Source organism: Balaenoptera borealis (genome assembly GCF_965194805.1).
Source record: "Balaenoptera borealis genome assembly, chromosome: 18".
Lineage (NCBI taxonomy): Eukaryota > Metazoa > Chordata > Mammalia > Artiodactyla > Balaenopteridae > Balaenoptera > Balaenoptera borealis.
The window spans coordinates 65,101,268-65,117,524 of record NC_138877.1 but is presented as its reverse complement, the minus strand read 5'-3'; the positions used below and the strand labels follow the sequence as shown (position 1 = coordinate 65,117,524).

The following is a 16,257-nucleotide window of genomic DNA, read 5'->3' as shown; positions in this document are numbered from 1 at the left end:
CCACCTTAACACTCAGCACAGGTACATACTGACTCTGGTGGAACCTGCCCCCCGACCCCTGCGTAGCGGACGTGGAATCCCAGCTCCTCGTGTCCAGAGCTCAGAGCCCCTCACCGGTCTCACTCTCACACTGCTGACTCTGCTGAGGTCTCTCTACTTCGCTATTCTGGACCTGCTGTAAATCAATCATGTCTCCCCAGATTCACCTGTTGACACCTTAGCTGCCAGTACCTTAGAATTTGGTGTCAGGGCCCTTAAAGAGGTAATTGTTATTCTTAATTAGGGTGGGGCTAATCCAATCTGACTGGTGTCCTTAGAAGAAGAGACTAAGACATAAGGACAGAGACACAGGGGTGCACGTGAACAGAGGAAAGACCAGAGGAAAAGATAGGACACAGTGAGGAGGATGCCATCAGAAGCCAAAGAGAGAGGTCTCAGCAGAAACCAAACCTGCCCACACCTTGATCTTGGACTTCCAGCTTCCAGAACTGTGAGAAAACTAATTTCTATTGTTTAAGCTCCCCCCACCCCGCCATCTGTGACAGCCTGCTATAGACAATGTTGTGTACTCAAAATTCATACACATTAAACCTAATCCCCACTGTGAAGGTACTGGAGATGGGGCAGTTGGGAGGTGAACAGGTCATGAGTGTAGAGCCTTCATGAATGGGATTAGTGCCCTTATAAAAGGGACCCACACGGCTCCCTCACCCCTTCCACCATATGAAGACACAGGAATCAGGCCCTCACCAGACACCAAGTCTGCCAGCACCCTGACCTTGGACTTTCCCAGCCTCCAGAACCGTGAGACATAAATTTCTGTTATTTCTAAGCTGCCCAGTCTACGGTCTCCTGTGAGAGCAGCCTGGACAGACAGAGCCCTAGCAAACAAATACAGGAACTGACGGCGAGAATTTCCAAACAGCTTCTCTTTGCTGTACGACCTGCATCCCCCAGGCAAGGACGTGCCTGCTGTTCTTCTCATAGCCTTGCTTCTTCCCATTTAGCAAAAGAAGCTGAATCCTATTCTCAGTGTCCACCTTTGCTTCTAATCTTCCTATTTAGCAAAAGGAACTGAATCCTATTCTCAGCCTCCACAAACCCTGCCCAGCCTGCAGGCCCACAGGCCACTTCCCGCTAAGGCCAGTGCACAGGGAGCTTTCCAACTTCACCTGAAAGCCTAGAGCTGCCCACTTCTACTTCCGTTTAGCATTTACCATCCTATATCCAAACCCTCTAAACCGCGACTCTGCGGAACTTTCCCCAGGCATCTGTCTTAACAAGCTCCATAGAGACAGATTCCTTAGAGGCAGAAGTGAGAGCTGAACGTCTTAGTCTCCCTTTTTCTGCCCCGTGTGGGTCCTTCCCCTCTCCTGGCTCACTGTTCTGCTTTGTAAACTAAGAGGTTTTGTGCAACAACATCTGTAAGGGCATGGATCTCAGTGCACACAGTAGGGCTTTCGTAAGTGCAGCTGGAAGGGCTCGTTGGCTTTAACAAGGTGAACAACAGCAAGGCAACTAACCGTGGGGTAGATGTGGGTGCCGTTTCAGAAAAAGCAAGTTCACGAGGCTTTCAAAGAGGCCAGTCTAGACTCCAGAAGAGGCCTCAGTCAGCGTGTGTTAGGACACGTTATACACAGAAAAGCATCAGAGCTGTTCTGCTTCAGGGGTTCAGTGGCCAAACAGGAGCCACTGACAACAAATTCCAGAAACTCAAAATGAAAGTCAGGATTTCAGCCAGATTCTAGATACCTAGTTACAAATTCAAGTTAACCGTACACTGTGGGTCTAAGTATTAATTCTAATAAGCACGCATGAAGCAAGGTTAAATGATTGAAGCCATACTTAGATGTGGAATAACTCATTATTAAATTCTAGACTGTATTAAGTATTTCCAAACCGACAGAATAATAAGCGTAAACCAACAAGGCCTTTCCACGGAAGCCCTATGTCACTACTGGAAACTTCGCTTCTGACGGGCCTTAAACAAATGATGGAGGAAAAGGACGGGCAGCCAAGTGCCAGGTGACCGAGTCCCACTCTCTGATTTAAAAGCCGTACGTACAGCGCCTTTCTTATGGCTGGGGTCTGGGTCCATCCACAACGTGTGGCCGTCAGCCACAAACAGCAGGGGGAGATCTGCCACCTGCTCCTCAGCTCCCTACAGCACGGACTCCCTGACCTCCACACACTGCAAGCTCCTTCTGCATTTCCCTGTCTTGGCCTCATCATGATGCAAAATTTCTCTAGGATGGATCTTCTGTGGAGGGAAGGGAGGGGAGGGAGGGACACCAGGGCAGAATGAGCCGAGTCTCCTGAAGCACAAACGCTTTCCTGAGCTCTCTTCCCTGAACTCCACAGGGTCCTAGGAAAGCAGAAGTGATAGGAAACAGGAGCAAACTCACAGTTCAAACAAGTGCCTGCTCACTTCTGCATCTACTGCACTGAGCGGATCATCCAGGAGGTAGATGTCCGCATCCTGATACACGGCTCTAGAAAACGTAGAGAGATGTCAGGAGAAGAACACTTCCAGCTTCCTAGATCCCATTTCTGAATCATGACAGTGTCCAACAAATCATTATTCATTCCAAGAGCCCATGGAAAAGGGCCAAGACCCTGCTTCACACAGGGCCCACCCGGTGAGCGGGGTCTGCCTGCTCACTTCCACTAGGAGCCGCAGAGGAGGGAGGGGCAGGATGGCAACTGAAACGCCATTTACCTTGCGAGGTTGACCCGGGCTTTCTGCCCTCCGCTCAGCGTGGTTCCTCCGTCTCCTATCACAGTTAGGTCTCCATCCTCCAAAACCTCTAAATCCTACGTGGAGACAGAAAGGGGAAAAAAGAAAAAGATTTCAAATGTGTTCTCCTCCTGCCATCCTAACCTTTTTAGCATTAGTTCTTCATACAAGTATTTGATCAAAAGCAATGGGTACATTGCATAGTGACTAAACCGTAACCTTAAACATCTTCAAAAACATCTCTCAGGGTTCTTCATTTGTTTACATTCTGTAGTTTTTCACAGCATTTATGCATTAGGTCATTTTAACAGATACTTATTGAGGGTCCACTATATGCCAGGCACTGTTCTGGGCACAAATGAATTCAGCCATAAGGAAACAAAGTCCCTAGAGTTTCTTTCCACGGTGGGAGACAGACAATATGGAAAATTAACATGAGTGCAAGTACTAAGGACTAGAAGAAAAAAGAAGCCAACTTAGGGGGATAGAGAGTAAAGGAGGGAAAGTTAGTCTATACTAGGGTCAGGAAGGGCTCTGCTCAGAGGGGGTGTGAGCAGATCTTCTGGAGGGTGGAGGGGCTTACGCAGACCTGGAGAGGGTGCTCCACACAGAGCAAGGAGCGAGTACAAAGGCTACGGGGCAGAGGTCCAAGGTGTCCCAGGACAAGCAAGGAGGCCAGGAGAGCAGAAACAGATTGAGAACGAGGAGAATGAGGGCGGAGACAGAGCAGGAGGAGCCCTGGTTTCACCCCCAGTAAAAGGGGGAGGGGAATGGGGGGGACTGACATGGTCGGAGGCTTTTAAGGAATCACTCCTGCCTCTTTGTGGAGAACAGACAGTAAGGGGGGAAGGGTGAGAGAGGATACCAGTTAGGAGGACACTGCAATAACCTGGGTGAGAGATGACGGTGGCCAGGACCAGAGTGGGAGAAGTGAGAATGGAGAGACGGGGTCACACACTGCACACACATGTGGAAGGCGGAGTCTGTAAGGCCTGCTGATGGGACGGGTGTAGGCGGTAAGAGAGGAGGACGACTGTTGTTTGGGGTGTGAGGAAGGGGAAGCACAGGGTCTCCATTTACAGAGCTGGGGACGATGGTGGATGCAGGCTTAGGGGACTTCGCTTGCGGACGAGCTGAGATGACCTCCTGGTGATGTCACAGTGCAGCTGGATATGCAAGTGTGAAGGTCTGTGCTAGAGGCACAAGTATGAGGGCTGGTGTCCCAGGCTGGTGAAGGCACAGGACTTTTCTTATCAAGGAATAAGTGCGTCTTAAACTGGACATCTTGCTGATCTCGGCCTCAGCTTCCCACTTTCAGAGAAGGGATAACACCTGACCTCTGTCTTCACAGTGATACTTAAGGCATACAGACAGAGCGACAGACAAGGTCCACACAAGAAATGGGAGCAGAAAGCAGGCTGCGCAGGAAACACAAAAGCGAAGGAGACAGTGTGCTCGAGGGACACCAAGCAGATCAGCTGGACTAAGTAGGTGCCTGTCCGTGGAAGCAAGAAAAACTCAAATTTAAGAAGGATATGAAGTTTTGACTTGAGGATCTGGGAATCTATCAAAAGTTATATTTGAATATTATTTAAGAAGTAAGTAGACAAATCAGAGTACCTGGGAAAAAAAGAAAAGATGACAAGAACATCCCCCAAATGACAAGATAACAACCAGATTTAAGTTATACGGTGTTATATTAGAAACCTTTACTTAAATTGCCTATAATTATCACTGGACAGAACGTGGCATAGACAAGCAGAGTTTGTGGGGAGTTTGTCATCTACTAAACTCCTCAGGCATCAACCTAGGATACACAGCACTATCTTTCTGCAGATGAAGCCCTCATTTCTTTGTCTCTACTTCAGCAAATTTGGGGAGAAAGCAAGTGGCACACTGGGGTCTCCATGATAAACAAGTCATTGGATCTCCCTAAGTCTCATTTTCCTCTTCTACAGAATGTGCTGCAGAAACAAGAGTCAGTAAACTCAAGTGTGCTGTGAGAATGAAAAGAAGTGTTATGTCCTCAAGTCCATTCTCTACATCTTTATTCCTGTCCTGGACTTGAGGACATGGGGAGGGGGAAGGGTAAGGTGGGACAAAGTGAGAGAGTGGTATTGACAATATATACACTACCAAATGTAATACAGATAGCTAGTGTGAAGCAGCCGCATAGCACAGGGAGATCAGCTCGGTGCTTTGTGACCACCTAGAGGGGTGGGATAGGGAGGGAGACGCAAGAGGGAGGGGTATGGGGACATATGTATACATATAGCTGATTCACTTTGTTATACAGCAGAAACTAACACAACATTGTAAAGCAATAATACTCCAATAAAGATGTTTAAAAAAAAAAAAAGAAGTGTATGAACACCCTCTGTAAGTGGAAAAAGGACATGAATTGATTGTAACTTGCTATTGGTGACTTATCCCTATTTTCTCATCAAACCAACAGTGGGACCCCATTCACAGTGTGAATCACAACAGGGAAATCACATGACCCTAAGAAGAAGAGAAATACTATCTCCATCATAACCCTCCCTGACAGCCAGAAAGACACACAGGCACACACAGGTTCCCTGCACCCTCACTGGGTTGCATCAAATGAAAGGCAGCAATTGCTCTGTCATGAAAATTCATCATTATTTTACATTATTTCTTTGTTAGGCTCCAAAGTTTATACCATCTCTTGATTTTGGTTTTCACGAAAAACAATGAGACATTTTAAGACAGGTTTCCAGCCTTAAACACACACACACATGTGCACACACAGTTACTTAGCCTCCGTTTCACTGTTGACAGTCCTTGCAAACTGTTCCACTTAGATTTTATGCGTTGATTTTATGTCATTTTGGTTTCCTTCTCAAAATTGCACCAAGCTATAGCACAGCAATCTTAACCACATTCTAGAAAAGGCACTTAAATCCACTCTTTCATTTAGCACAGTTAGACATAAGAAACAGGCTCTCTGAGTCTGGTAGCAGGACTCGAAATGTGTTATTTACTCTGCAAATTATTTATGGACCAGCCCCAAATGAGAAAACCACTTCAAAGGATTTGAAGTAAAATCCAAGTCAGGCTAATTTCCCAGCCACCATTTTCCGATTAGGTTAAAGGGAAAAGCCTGAGTTGAGCATATATTACACTTCCTCCCACTGGAGGAATTGTTACCTTTCAGTTAAATTTCACCAATTTTCACTGAAAAGCAGTACGTAAACTAAAGAAACACAAGGAAATGGCGACACTGGTTTGATGCCACCCGTCCTGAAGCACATCAAGGGCCCTTCAGCGATGGTGGAGACTTACAGTAGAAACATCACGGAGCAGACTGTGGAAATAGTTGACGAGGAACAGACGTGAGGTCCTGGCAGAGGAGGGCTGGGTTCCAGAGTCAAACAGCAGGAGGCCCCTGCCTTTCTTCACAGTTTTTCTTCCATTTGGAATTGCCCCTCCTCTCACAGCCTGTCAATATCCTGCCCATCTTTCCAGGCTCAGCCCAAACACACTCTTCCATGAAACCATCCTGGAGTCGTCTCTTTTCCTGCTGGGTTCCTAAGGCTTTGTTTGCATCTTTCATGAAGGACTTTCTCTCAGCTCCTGGAGGGTAAGATCTGTGCACCAAGCACTGTTCTGAACCCTGGTACTGATTATCTCTAATCCTCACAACAAGCTGCACAGTAAGTACTGGCCCCATTTCACAGATGAGGAAACTGAGACTAAGTGAGGTTACACCGTTGGTCTGAGGACTGTCAGCTTTTAACCAGAAGAGTTGGAATCTGAACCAAGCTCATGGCAGTTCATAGTCTCCTGCTCTTTCACATCATGCTATCCAAGTGGTGACTGAACAGTATATTTGAAATGAAGGTAATACTAAAATAATTCAAGACTTGAAGGCCTCTATACCTAGATAAGGAAGTATCAATAAACTTATTATTCTATGACTGTCAAGGCAATCTGAAAATATCCAAGTTGGCCGGAATATGGTAAATATGAAATAAAAGAACAAGCTTGTGGGCACCCAAGAGGGGTTTGTAAATTCAAGCGATCTATGTGAGAAAATATTAAACTAGAATTTATCACTGCGATACCTTTAAATATGTATTGCCTGAAAGTTTTTAAGAGCCTTCAAGTGGTTGAAGATAATATGCAAATGTGACATACTATATTACTTATGTTATGGTAACAGAATATTTTTATTGTTGATTTGTATAATGTACTATGTGTAGAGCACCTATATAAATATCAACTCAAAAATGGAAGATAGGGGCTTCCCTGGTGGCGCAGTGGTTGAGAATCTGCCTGCCAGTGCAGGGGACACGGGTTCGAGCCCTGGTCTGGGAAGATCCTACATGCCATGGAGCAACTAGGCCCGTGAGCCACAATTACTGAGCCTGCACATCTGGAGCCTGTGCTCCGCAACGAGAGGCCGCGATAGTGAGAGGCCCGCGCACCGTGATGAAGAGTGGCCCCCGCTCGCCGCAACTGGAGAAAGCCCTCGCACAGAGAAGAGAAAAAAAAAAAAATGGAAGATAAATACTCAGATACCTTCCTTCTTACATGTCACATTTTATGGATGTGATTCTACCAAAAACTAGCTGAGCTTATAATTAATAGCTAATTTATTTTCAAAATCACTCTAACATTTATAGAGTGCTTGTTACATCCTTAGCAATCAGGTGCTTTAAAATCATTACTGCATTTCATCCTCAAAACAACCTTATGAGGTTGACAGTATTATTATCTCCACTTTACAGATGAAGAAACAGGCTTGTAAGGTGCAGACAATCAACCAAAATCACACACCTGAGACACAGAGAGACACTGAGACTCAATCCCTGAGCCTTCTGACTCCTGGGCCTTGGAGTCGATGTCATCAGCCTGAATCGATGTTGCCAAATGTGATTACATCTTATCTATTTTGTTACAGAAAAGTTTTCAGCTCTATGAAGTTTAATGTTTACTTCAATTAGATACAGTATAATGCATTTATATTATTAACATATGTAATTATGTTAATTAGACCTAGTATAATACATCTATGTTGTTATTAACATATGTAATACAAGAAATGTTGCTTTTTTTCTGTTTTTTCCCTCAGGATTTGGGGGAAGTGGGAGGTAAGGAGATCTGTAAGGAGAAACCTTTATTATATTTATATGTACCTACGTACATATGTATGGATGTAGAGAAAAGGGCTATAATAGCAACAATAGCTACCATTTACTAAAAACCTGGCATATTTGCATTTTATAGGCACTGCCTGTAGCCTTTACAGTAATCCCACACCTCCCCCATTTAATAAGAGAGGAAACAGACAAATACCTGGAGTTACCACCCAAGACTGTTTCTCTCCAAAGGCCAAGGCTTTTCTACTACACGTGCAGTCTCTGTATCTACAGGCCAAAATAATTCCAGAATACCACTATTATCTGTGACTGTCTTATGCCCATCCACTGACACAGGGATTCCAGAAGGAGATAAGCAGAGGATCTCATTACTCATTAAGTGGTTCCCAGGTGTCGTAAAGACCTTGCTGACCCCTTGCTAATCAGAGTCATAGACAACATTTCAGAGCAGCAGCAAAACCTCTTGGAAACCCTCTGACCCAACGCCCTCATTTTGCTGCAGAAACGTCAGAGGCCCAGGCAGGAAACAGGACGTGTCCAAAGTGACAGCAGGCAAGTGACGAAGCCAGGGCCAGGACTCCGCTCTCTGCTCCTTCTCCGCCCTGGGCCTCCCTTCCTGCCAAGGAGGGAATGGACACGAGGGGCCCCAACTCTATGTCCCGACCACGCAGCCAACCAGGAGAGCAGTCCGTGTTTATAAATCTCACATCACGTACAGAAGGATCGCTGTGCAGCCCAATCCCGCAGGGGTCCCTTCCCACCAGAGTCTGTGCCACAGGGAAACCCAAGGGTGGGTGAGGCCCCAGAGCACGGCCCGAGTTACTGGTCCCATCACCCCACGGGGCTGGGGCAAAGCCTCAGCCCCCGGGGAAAACGCTGAATGGCAGCCACTATCTCAACACCTGCTTTTCTCCAGAGATGCTCAAATGTGTGGGAGAAAGACAGGGCTGAGCTTCACCAGAAAGGCAAGGTTGTGAAAGAAACACCCACACACTGGCCTGTGTCTCTGGAGTATGATCTGGGAATCAGGAGCTGGACGTGATTAAGGTAAAGAGGAAATGTCTGAGATCTGCTTATTCCACATTCAACCTTACCTTCATCCATCACCCGCTTTTTAAAAAGTTCCTTCTTTTAAATTTCTTCATTTGGGAGGCAGCATGACACCGTGGAAAAGCACGGAGTGTAGAGTCATGCAGGAACAGACTGAACGTGAGGTGCAGATGTTGAGGAAAGCTGTTTCATCTCTCCCAGCCTCAGTTTTACCAACTATAAAATGAGGATGGTAACATCGAGGACACTCACAAAAAATTAATAACACATATACTTTTTATGTGCGCGCGTGAGCGTGTGTGAGAGATAGAAAAATGATTTGCACATGGACTGAATAAATGGCAGCTACTGTTCTCACTGTTATACATTTGCTTTCCCCCTTCTTTTCTTCCACAATATATATACCACTTAATAAAAATCTAGCTCATTACTGCTAACTTGATGTCATTTCTGCAAATGCACAATCTCCCATTAACAATAACCTGGGAGAAAGAAATAGAAGCCCATTAAACGAGCAAGCGATTCTGTTTTGTCCACATCAACTGATGCAATCTATGATGTTCAAGCCATTGTTCAAGCAGAATTACTCTTTCCTCACAAAGCGGGCAGGTTTGGAGGCCTCAACACCACGCCCTTGAAAGCCTGTCCCAGCCTTTTCCTCACAGCATAAAAGGACAGTCGGACGTCCAGAATGCACTGAACAGACCCCGGGGAAGCCCTTTAATGCTATTATTCACTGATTTTTATAATCCAAGAGAGTAACATAGTATTTATCAGTATTTACATTTGTCTTTCTTTTTGCCAAATTACATTATCCTATCAGATAAGTTCAGTTTTCATCATTCATTCACTAAGTTCATTTAAATGCCAACAGAGTTAAATGTTTCAGTTGCCATTGTCTGTGAAACTCAATGCCATTTGTGAAAACGACCTTTCCCCCAGTGAAACAATGCAATATTAAGAAGAAATTTTAAAGCGTTCCGCTTTCCTTAAATAATAAAATACAAGTCAAAAATGAAGTGGAGAGGGAAACCTACAGACTGAAAGGGAAGAAGGAGGCATCAACCAAGCGCAGGGGGCAGACCTTATGTGGAGCCTAATTCAAACCACCAGTGAATGAGATTTCTCAGTGAGATGATTAACAACATGCAAACGCTGACTAGAAGGTTGACAATATTCAGGAATTTTGGTTACTTTTCAGGTGTAATAACGTGGTGATTTTTTCCCAAAGGCTTTCCTATCTTTTAGAGAAAACTAGTGAAATGTTTACAGATGAACTAATCTGAGGTCTAGGATCTGCTTCAGAATAATTTGGGGTGGGAGTGGGGCTGGCAGTGGGCAGGGGTAGAGATGCAGCAAGACCGGCCACGAGCTGATCCTGGCTGAAGCTGAGGGATGGGTTCGTGAGTATTCATTACACTGTGCTCTCTATTTTTTACAAATTTTTGTAATTGCCCATTAAAAAGAGAAGTTAAAAGTGAATAAAACTTCACAAAGTGAAACAACTCCCTCCCCAAAAAAGACATTCTATGATTGTTGCCATCACATCAGGATTCAAGCAGTGACATACATGTGTGCATATTTACCCAGAAGACGAGATTAAAGTATTAAACAATATTAAAAGATCTTTCGAAATTTGAAAGAAACTTTTAAAAAACCTTGTAGTTTAAACCAACGCTCTCATTATTTGAAATTCGAGTATATATAACTCAAAAGTCATTACTCACCTTTTTCAAAGCACAAGTCTTTATTACTTTTTCATATCGTTCTTTTTCATATTTCTTCCCAAATAAAATATTACTCCTCACAGCTCCTGAAAACACCCAGGGCTGCTGAGAAACATACGAGATCCTCCCGTGCACGTTGACCAGCTCGGGGGCAGTTCCCCCAGCACAGCACTCAACAGTGACGACTGAAACAGATGGCAACACACAGGCGTGAACAGGCAGCGCTCAGGACTGACACGCCCACAGAACAACTGTCCCCAGCCTGGGCGCCTGATAAGCGATAGAACCCTTTCCTTTAGAATAACGAAAAAATAAGATTCTAAACCCTTTCATTTAGAATCTTATTCTAAAGGAATAGGATTAAGTACAGTATTCTAAACCCCTTCGTTTAGAATAGGATTAAGGCAGCCGGGACAAAAAAAATGGAAAATAACACTATTGGTCAACGTAAACTAATGGTTGATAAGGATTATTTATAGTATAACAATCTACTCTGCCCAAGAGTTTCGCCCAAATGAAGTGCTATATTCAGCAAAGACTAATTAAGAATGTTTAACATTCTTAACTAGCAGAGCAGCCCAGCAGGACGTGTATTTCATGTATCTGATGTTTAACGCAGCTGTTCTTGCATCCAGGTATCCTTTACTTGACAAATACTTGCTCTTAAAAAGCTGTGTGTGAAGAATATATCCAAAATGATTAAAAGAACTCTGAAGTGAGTTGTGTCCAAAGAGCAAAAGTCCATCATAAAGGAAGTCATCACCCTCTTGTGTACACATCCCATGTTTAGATTTCTGTATTCTGTTGTACAGAACACAGGAGACTAAGTGCATGTGCACATGTTCTTAAAATCTCTTGCAACACACAGACGTGGCGTGTCTGTGTCCACACCATCACAGCGCTCACCACACTGGGCTGAGATAATCTGCCTGTGTATCTGTCTCGCCCCAGAACCTGGTTGTCTCTGGAGGGCAGAGGCGTCTGGGTCTTGCTCACGTCTGTATCTTTAGCTCCAGCACATGGCTGCACATTCACTACACGTGCACTGAGGGGACCAAGTCAAGTCATATGAGGAAATGCTCAAAGCTTCCCGCAAGAGCCATTACAACCTCCAGACTTCCTGGAGGGACCACTGTGACAAAAAAGAAGTCCCCATTATCTCCATCCATCCACAATAGCTGTCACATAAATCATTTCCTTCACTGAGACGTCCAAAGTCCCAACAAGCAGTTCCCAACTGTGTAACATGAAGCACCAGGAAGGAAAACACAACGTGCTTATTAGCTTATTAAAATAATGTACTTAATAGAATATTCAGTATGAGGTTTTTAATCATTTGTAAGTTTTCATTATGACCCTTGGTTTTAACTGTCTATTTCATTAATCTCCACAAGGTGGCAGCATAAGTGCATACATGCCTGGCCCTTTACTAATAAATAATTTGAAATCTCCACTAATCGCTCCATTTTCATTTGATAAAGAATGAATCTCAGTAATGTTCAGCACGAAAAGGGGCACTTTATATGATAAAGTCACTCTGGGTAAATTAACTCTTACAAATAACGGTCAAAGCTCTAATTTCACGAGAGCTCTAATTTAACACCAACAGCAACAAAAAATGGGGAATAAAGAAATTAATTATGGGGACTTCCCTGGTGGCGTAGTGGTTAAGAATCCGCCTGCCAATGAAGGGGACCCAACACAGCCAAATATAAATGAATAAATTAATTAATTTAAAAAAAACTCTATTAAAAAAATTAATTATGACATCATGGGTCAGAGTGATAAGGCCTCATATTTATACGTTTCATGCATTACCTGTCCTGGCTAAACAGGGGCAATAAAGTACTTCTACTGTAAGAAAAACAAAAAACATGAAGATACATGCGACAGCACACAATCCAACGCGAGGGAGAAGGACAAAGTACTCATCATGCCAATCACAGGTAGTATTCCTGAGAGACGTAAGAGTGTATGCATGTGTTAAGAAAATTGTCAGTAACTGCTAATGTTTAAAAAAAAAAAGAGTGGTTACACTTGATTAGTAAAATGCCCAAAAGATCAAAAGGCAGAGTCTGGATAATCTTCAAAATGAAAAATTTTGCTGGAAAGAACTAAACTAATTATAAAACATTCACATACTAAAAAAAATGACAATTATTTTTTATCACCAAAAAAACTAGCCCCAGATTTTATAGGTATTACAAATCTATCAATAAGAGGCTAGATTTTAATACATGAGAAACATTTTTTAAGCTTCTCCATTCCTTTCTTCCTGACACCTAGGGTTCCTATTTTACTACCTTTCACTCAGTTATGACAACAAAACAATGAGCCACATACAAACATCAGCTTCCCATTGCAGCCCCTCACAGTCTATCAGGGCCAGACATCGAGTTCCCTCCCTGTTCAGGCTTCAGGATCGGGCACTGCTCTGCCGTGACCAGAAGGGGGCGGCACTCGACAGCCCAGGGGTACCGGGGACTGTCTCCTGATTAGCCAGGCTCAGGCGACACTGACTCAACAAGGACCATCTGAGGGATGATCATCTGATCATCAGCTGAGCCCCACTCTGTAGCAGAGACCGTTTGAAATCCCTGCCCCGTGGAGATTTGGAGGCTCTCACAGGACCATTTATTTTAAAGCTTCAAGATTGAGACCAAGTCCCACCATTTCATGAATGAGACCTGGGTCCCCGAAAACCTCCCCCACCTGCCCACCTGGCTGTATAGCGGAGCAGGTTACAGAGCTCATGTCAATCTCCTGCCTCCCAACCCAGCATGCCCTTCGTTCAGAAGCAGCTTCTCCCCAAAACCTCCAAGGACTGTGCCCCTCCCCTTCCGAGGGCTCTCTCACCCATGACCTAAGTTGACAGGTCCTAATTACTAATGACGCCAGCGTGGAGCAGAATCCTTCCATAGGCAAGGCCAGGACCACAGAATAGGGTGCAAATTGCAGGGAAGTCTGAGAACATGTTACTAAGTTCTTGAAAGAAGAACAAAGGAGCTCATTTTAAAATGCTACATAGTTTGGTACAAAAGAAATCTGGTAATGGGTCATTCAAAGTGTGTGTTAGCGTTCACACAGAGTCGCCTTTATAATGGAACTTTAATGATGCTTTCCATGAATGTGCATTACGACGAGAAATACCACGCTGGAGGTAAACCCACGTGCACAGAGGACCACGGAACCAGGGGGCAGGGGGAGCGCTTCAGTCGTCGGTAAAGGGGCTGCACAGGGTGTGCAGTACTGACAACCTCTTGAGAGCGGACCCTGTGTGTCTTCTGTTTGCCTGAACGTCATAAATAAACCAAGTGCTGGAAAATCACCAGTTCTCCCCGTCAGCTTGCCGCACAGTGCAACCCTGCAACTGGGAATCACTGGTGCTCACTATGCCCTCCTGCTGTCGCCTCCCCGTCCCTGGCTGCCACCAAAGTAGCCAGAACCATCCAGAAGCTAAGGATGGGGAGCCTCCACCCTGCCCCAGAGTAAAGATCCGTATGAAGATCCATGGCTTCACTCCATATGTAATAAGATGACCTGAGAACATCAAGGCAAAAAATGTACACTGATCCCCCAAAGCCTCTGGTCTGTAACAACTGTTCATGTACCTGTTAGTTAACCCACTCCATACTGCAGCATTTTGTCTGTCCAATCCTATAAAGTCTAACATTACAAACGTATGTACTTGAAGTTCAAAATGTGCTGGTACTTTGAAAGCTCTCCTGAAAATGAGATAGAGAGCAACATGTCAAACGTCTTAGGCTGATTTTATACTTAATCTCCAGTAGTTGCAAACCTTATTCCTGATTTTGAGAATTTTTATAACATACTTTCAGTAAATGAGCAAGTCATACTTTACAACATGTGTAAAATCTGAAAATTCTCCAATAAATCTATGTCTTCAGTTGTCTGTTAGCAGTCAAGATCTTAGAATGAAGAATTGTTACCTCATCCCAAAAAGCAGTGAAATCTTGCACGTCCACTATGGTTTTACCATCTGATGGCAGCTGAGGGTTGCACTGTGACATCTCAGCAAGTAACAGAAAATTCTACAGAAAAGGAAAAACAGATTGTTTAAACTGCAGGAACAAAACACAAACAAAAATAATCGCTTTCCTGGAATTTGCAATAAAAAACTTTATACAGCTTATATATCACTTTGCCAACTATATTTAAAATGTTGGTTCACATCAGAACATACTAAATAATATATAGAATAATATATACTATTATTATAGCATATAGTATATACAATCATATAGTATACATAGTACACATGTATAGCTTATTATATATATTATATATGTATGTGTGTTTGTATGTGTGTGTGTATATATATATAAATAAATAAAAGAGTTCCAGGCCATGAGAAAAGTTGTAACTTTCTCAACAAGTATACTGGTTTACTAGTTCCTCCTTAAGGAGAAAATATGGCTCCAAACTCCAACACATTTAAAACCTGGACATTTTTATTGTTTTACTTTTGTGTTACTAACAACAAACAGGGGAGTCGGAGTTGGTAGGAAATGATTCCATAAATATTTCCTGAATCCCACCATGTACCAAGCACCATGCGACATACCAGGAACACAGAGAGGAAGGCCATTCCCAGGCCTTCAGGAATCAGGCGGCACAGGACAGGCTGGGAACACAAGACAAACGGCAGAGACTCTGAACGAAAACCCTGGCTCTGCCTGTTTTGAGTCGTGACCTTTTCCTGGGCACTTAAGTATACTCTGGTCTTCTCCTCACGTGTGTTAAATCAATATCACTGCTTGTCATTAACTATCACTGAAGTCATTGCTCTAAAAATGAAATGCTCTTATTAAGTTCTATCTCTTAAGAAATACTTTCCAAGCATCTATTCACAATCACTTGCCTCTCCTTAGTCAACGCCCTCTCTCCTCGACAGCAGGAATGGCCGCATCTCCCACTTATTATTTTCACACCCCTTAGCAGCTATTCAATACAATTCAGCTGAATAAAACCAAGTCCTGCGAACCACTACTGAACTAACATAACCATATATAGGAAAACTCCCTCTTGCCCTGCAAATGCTGGACATAATTCAACAAGAAAAGCTACAGTGGTAGAGAAATACCACCCTCACTGCCCACTCCCCCCCCACCAAGAACTGTGAACGTGTGGCAGACAGAGACTGCTGGCTGTTCTCAGAATCTGCTCTCGTTCCTCTGAGGTACCAAACCCCGGATTTTAGCTGGCACCTGGCAGCCTGGAAGGAGGCCCTCTCTCTCCAGCCCCCCGAGCAGACAGGTGTAGCCACGTGACTACACCCAGGCCGGTGGAAAGTGACAACGTCCGGGACCTTCATCCACCCCACGGCCTGGGCCTTGGAGGTCACCAGCTGGGTCAGGGCCACATGCAGAGGAGCAACAAGAGAGAAAGAGTCTGGGTCCCTAACACCCTGGAGGATCATACTAGCCACGGAACTTGTTATGGGGTGAACGGTATCCCCACAAAAAACCTATGTTGAAGTCCTAACCACAGTTACCTCAAAACGTGACTTTATTTGGAAATTGGGTTGTTGCAGATGTCATCAATTAAGGTGGGATCACACTGGAGTAGGGTGGGCCTGATACTGAGCAGGACCCTG

At 44.2% G+C, this 16,257-nt stretch overlaps 1 protein-coding gene across 1 annotated transcript in view; it reads right to left on the bottom strand.

Moving 5' to 3' along the window:
- Positions 1–16,257, bottom strand: part of LOC309615811 (ATP-binding cassette sub-family C member 4-like) — a 204,891-nt gene that overhangs the window by 111,071 nt on the left and 77,563 nt on the right. Inside the window, 5 exon segments of the mRNA XM_082365781.1 lie at positions 2,406–2,492; positions 2,720–2,814; positions 10,641–10,786; positions 10,789–10,825; positions 14,591–14,692. Of these exon segments, the coding sequence (XP_082221907.1) occupies positions 2,406–2,492; positions 2,720–2,814; positions 10,641–10,786; positions 10,789–10,825; positions 14,591–14,692 (467 nt within the window).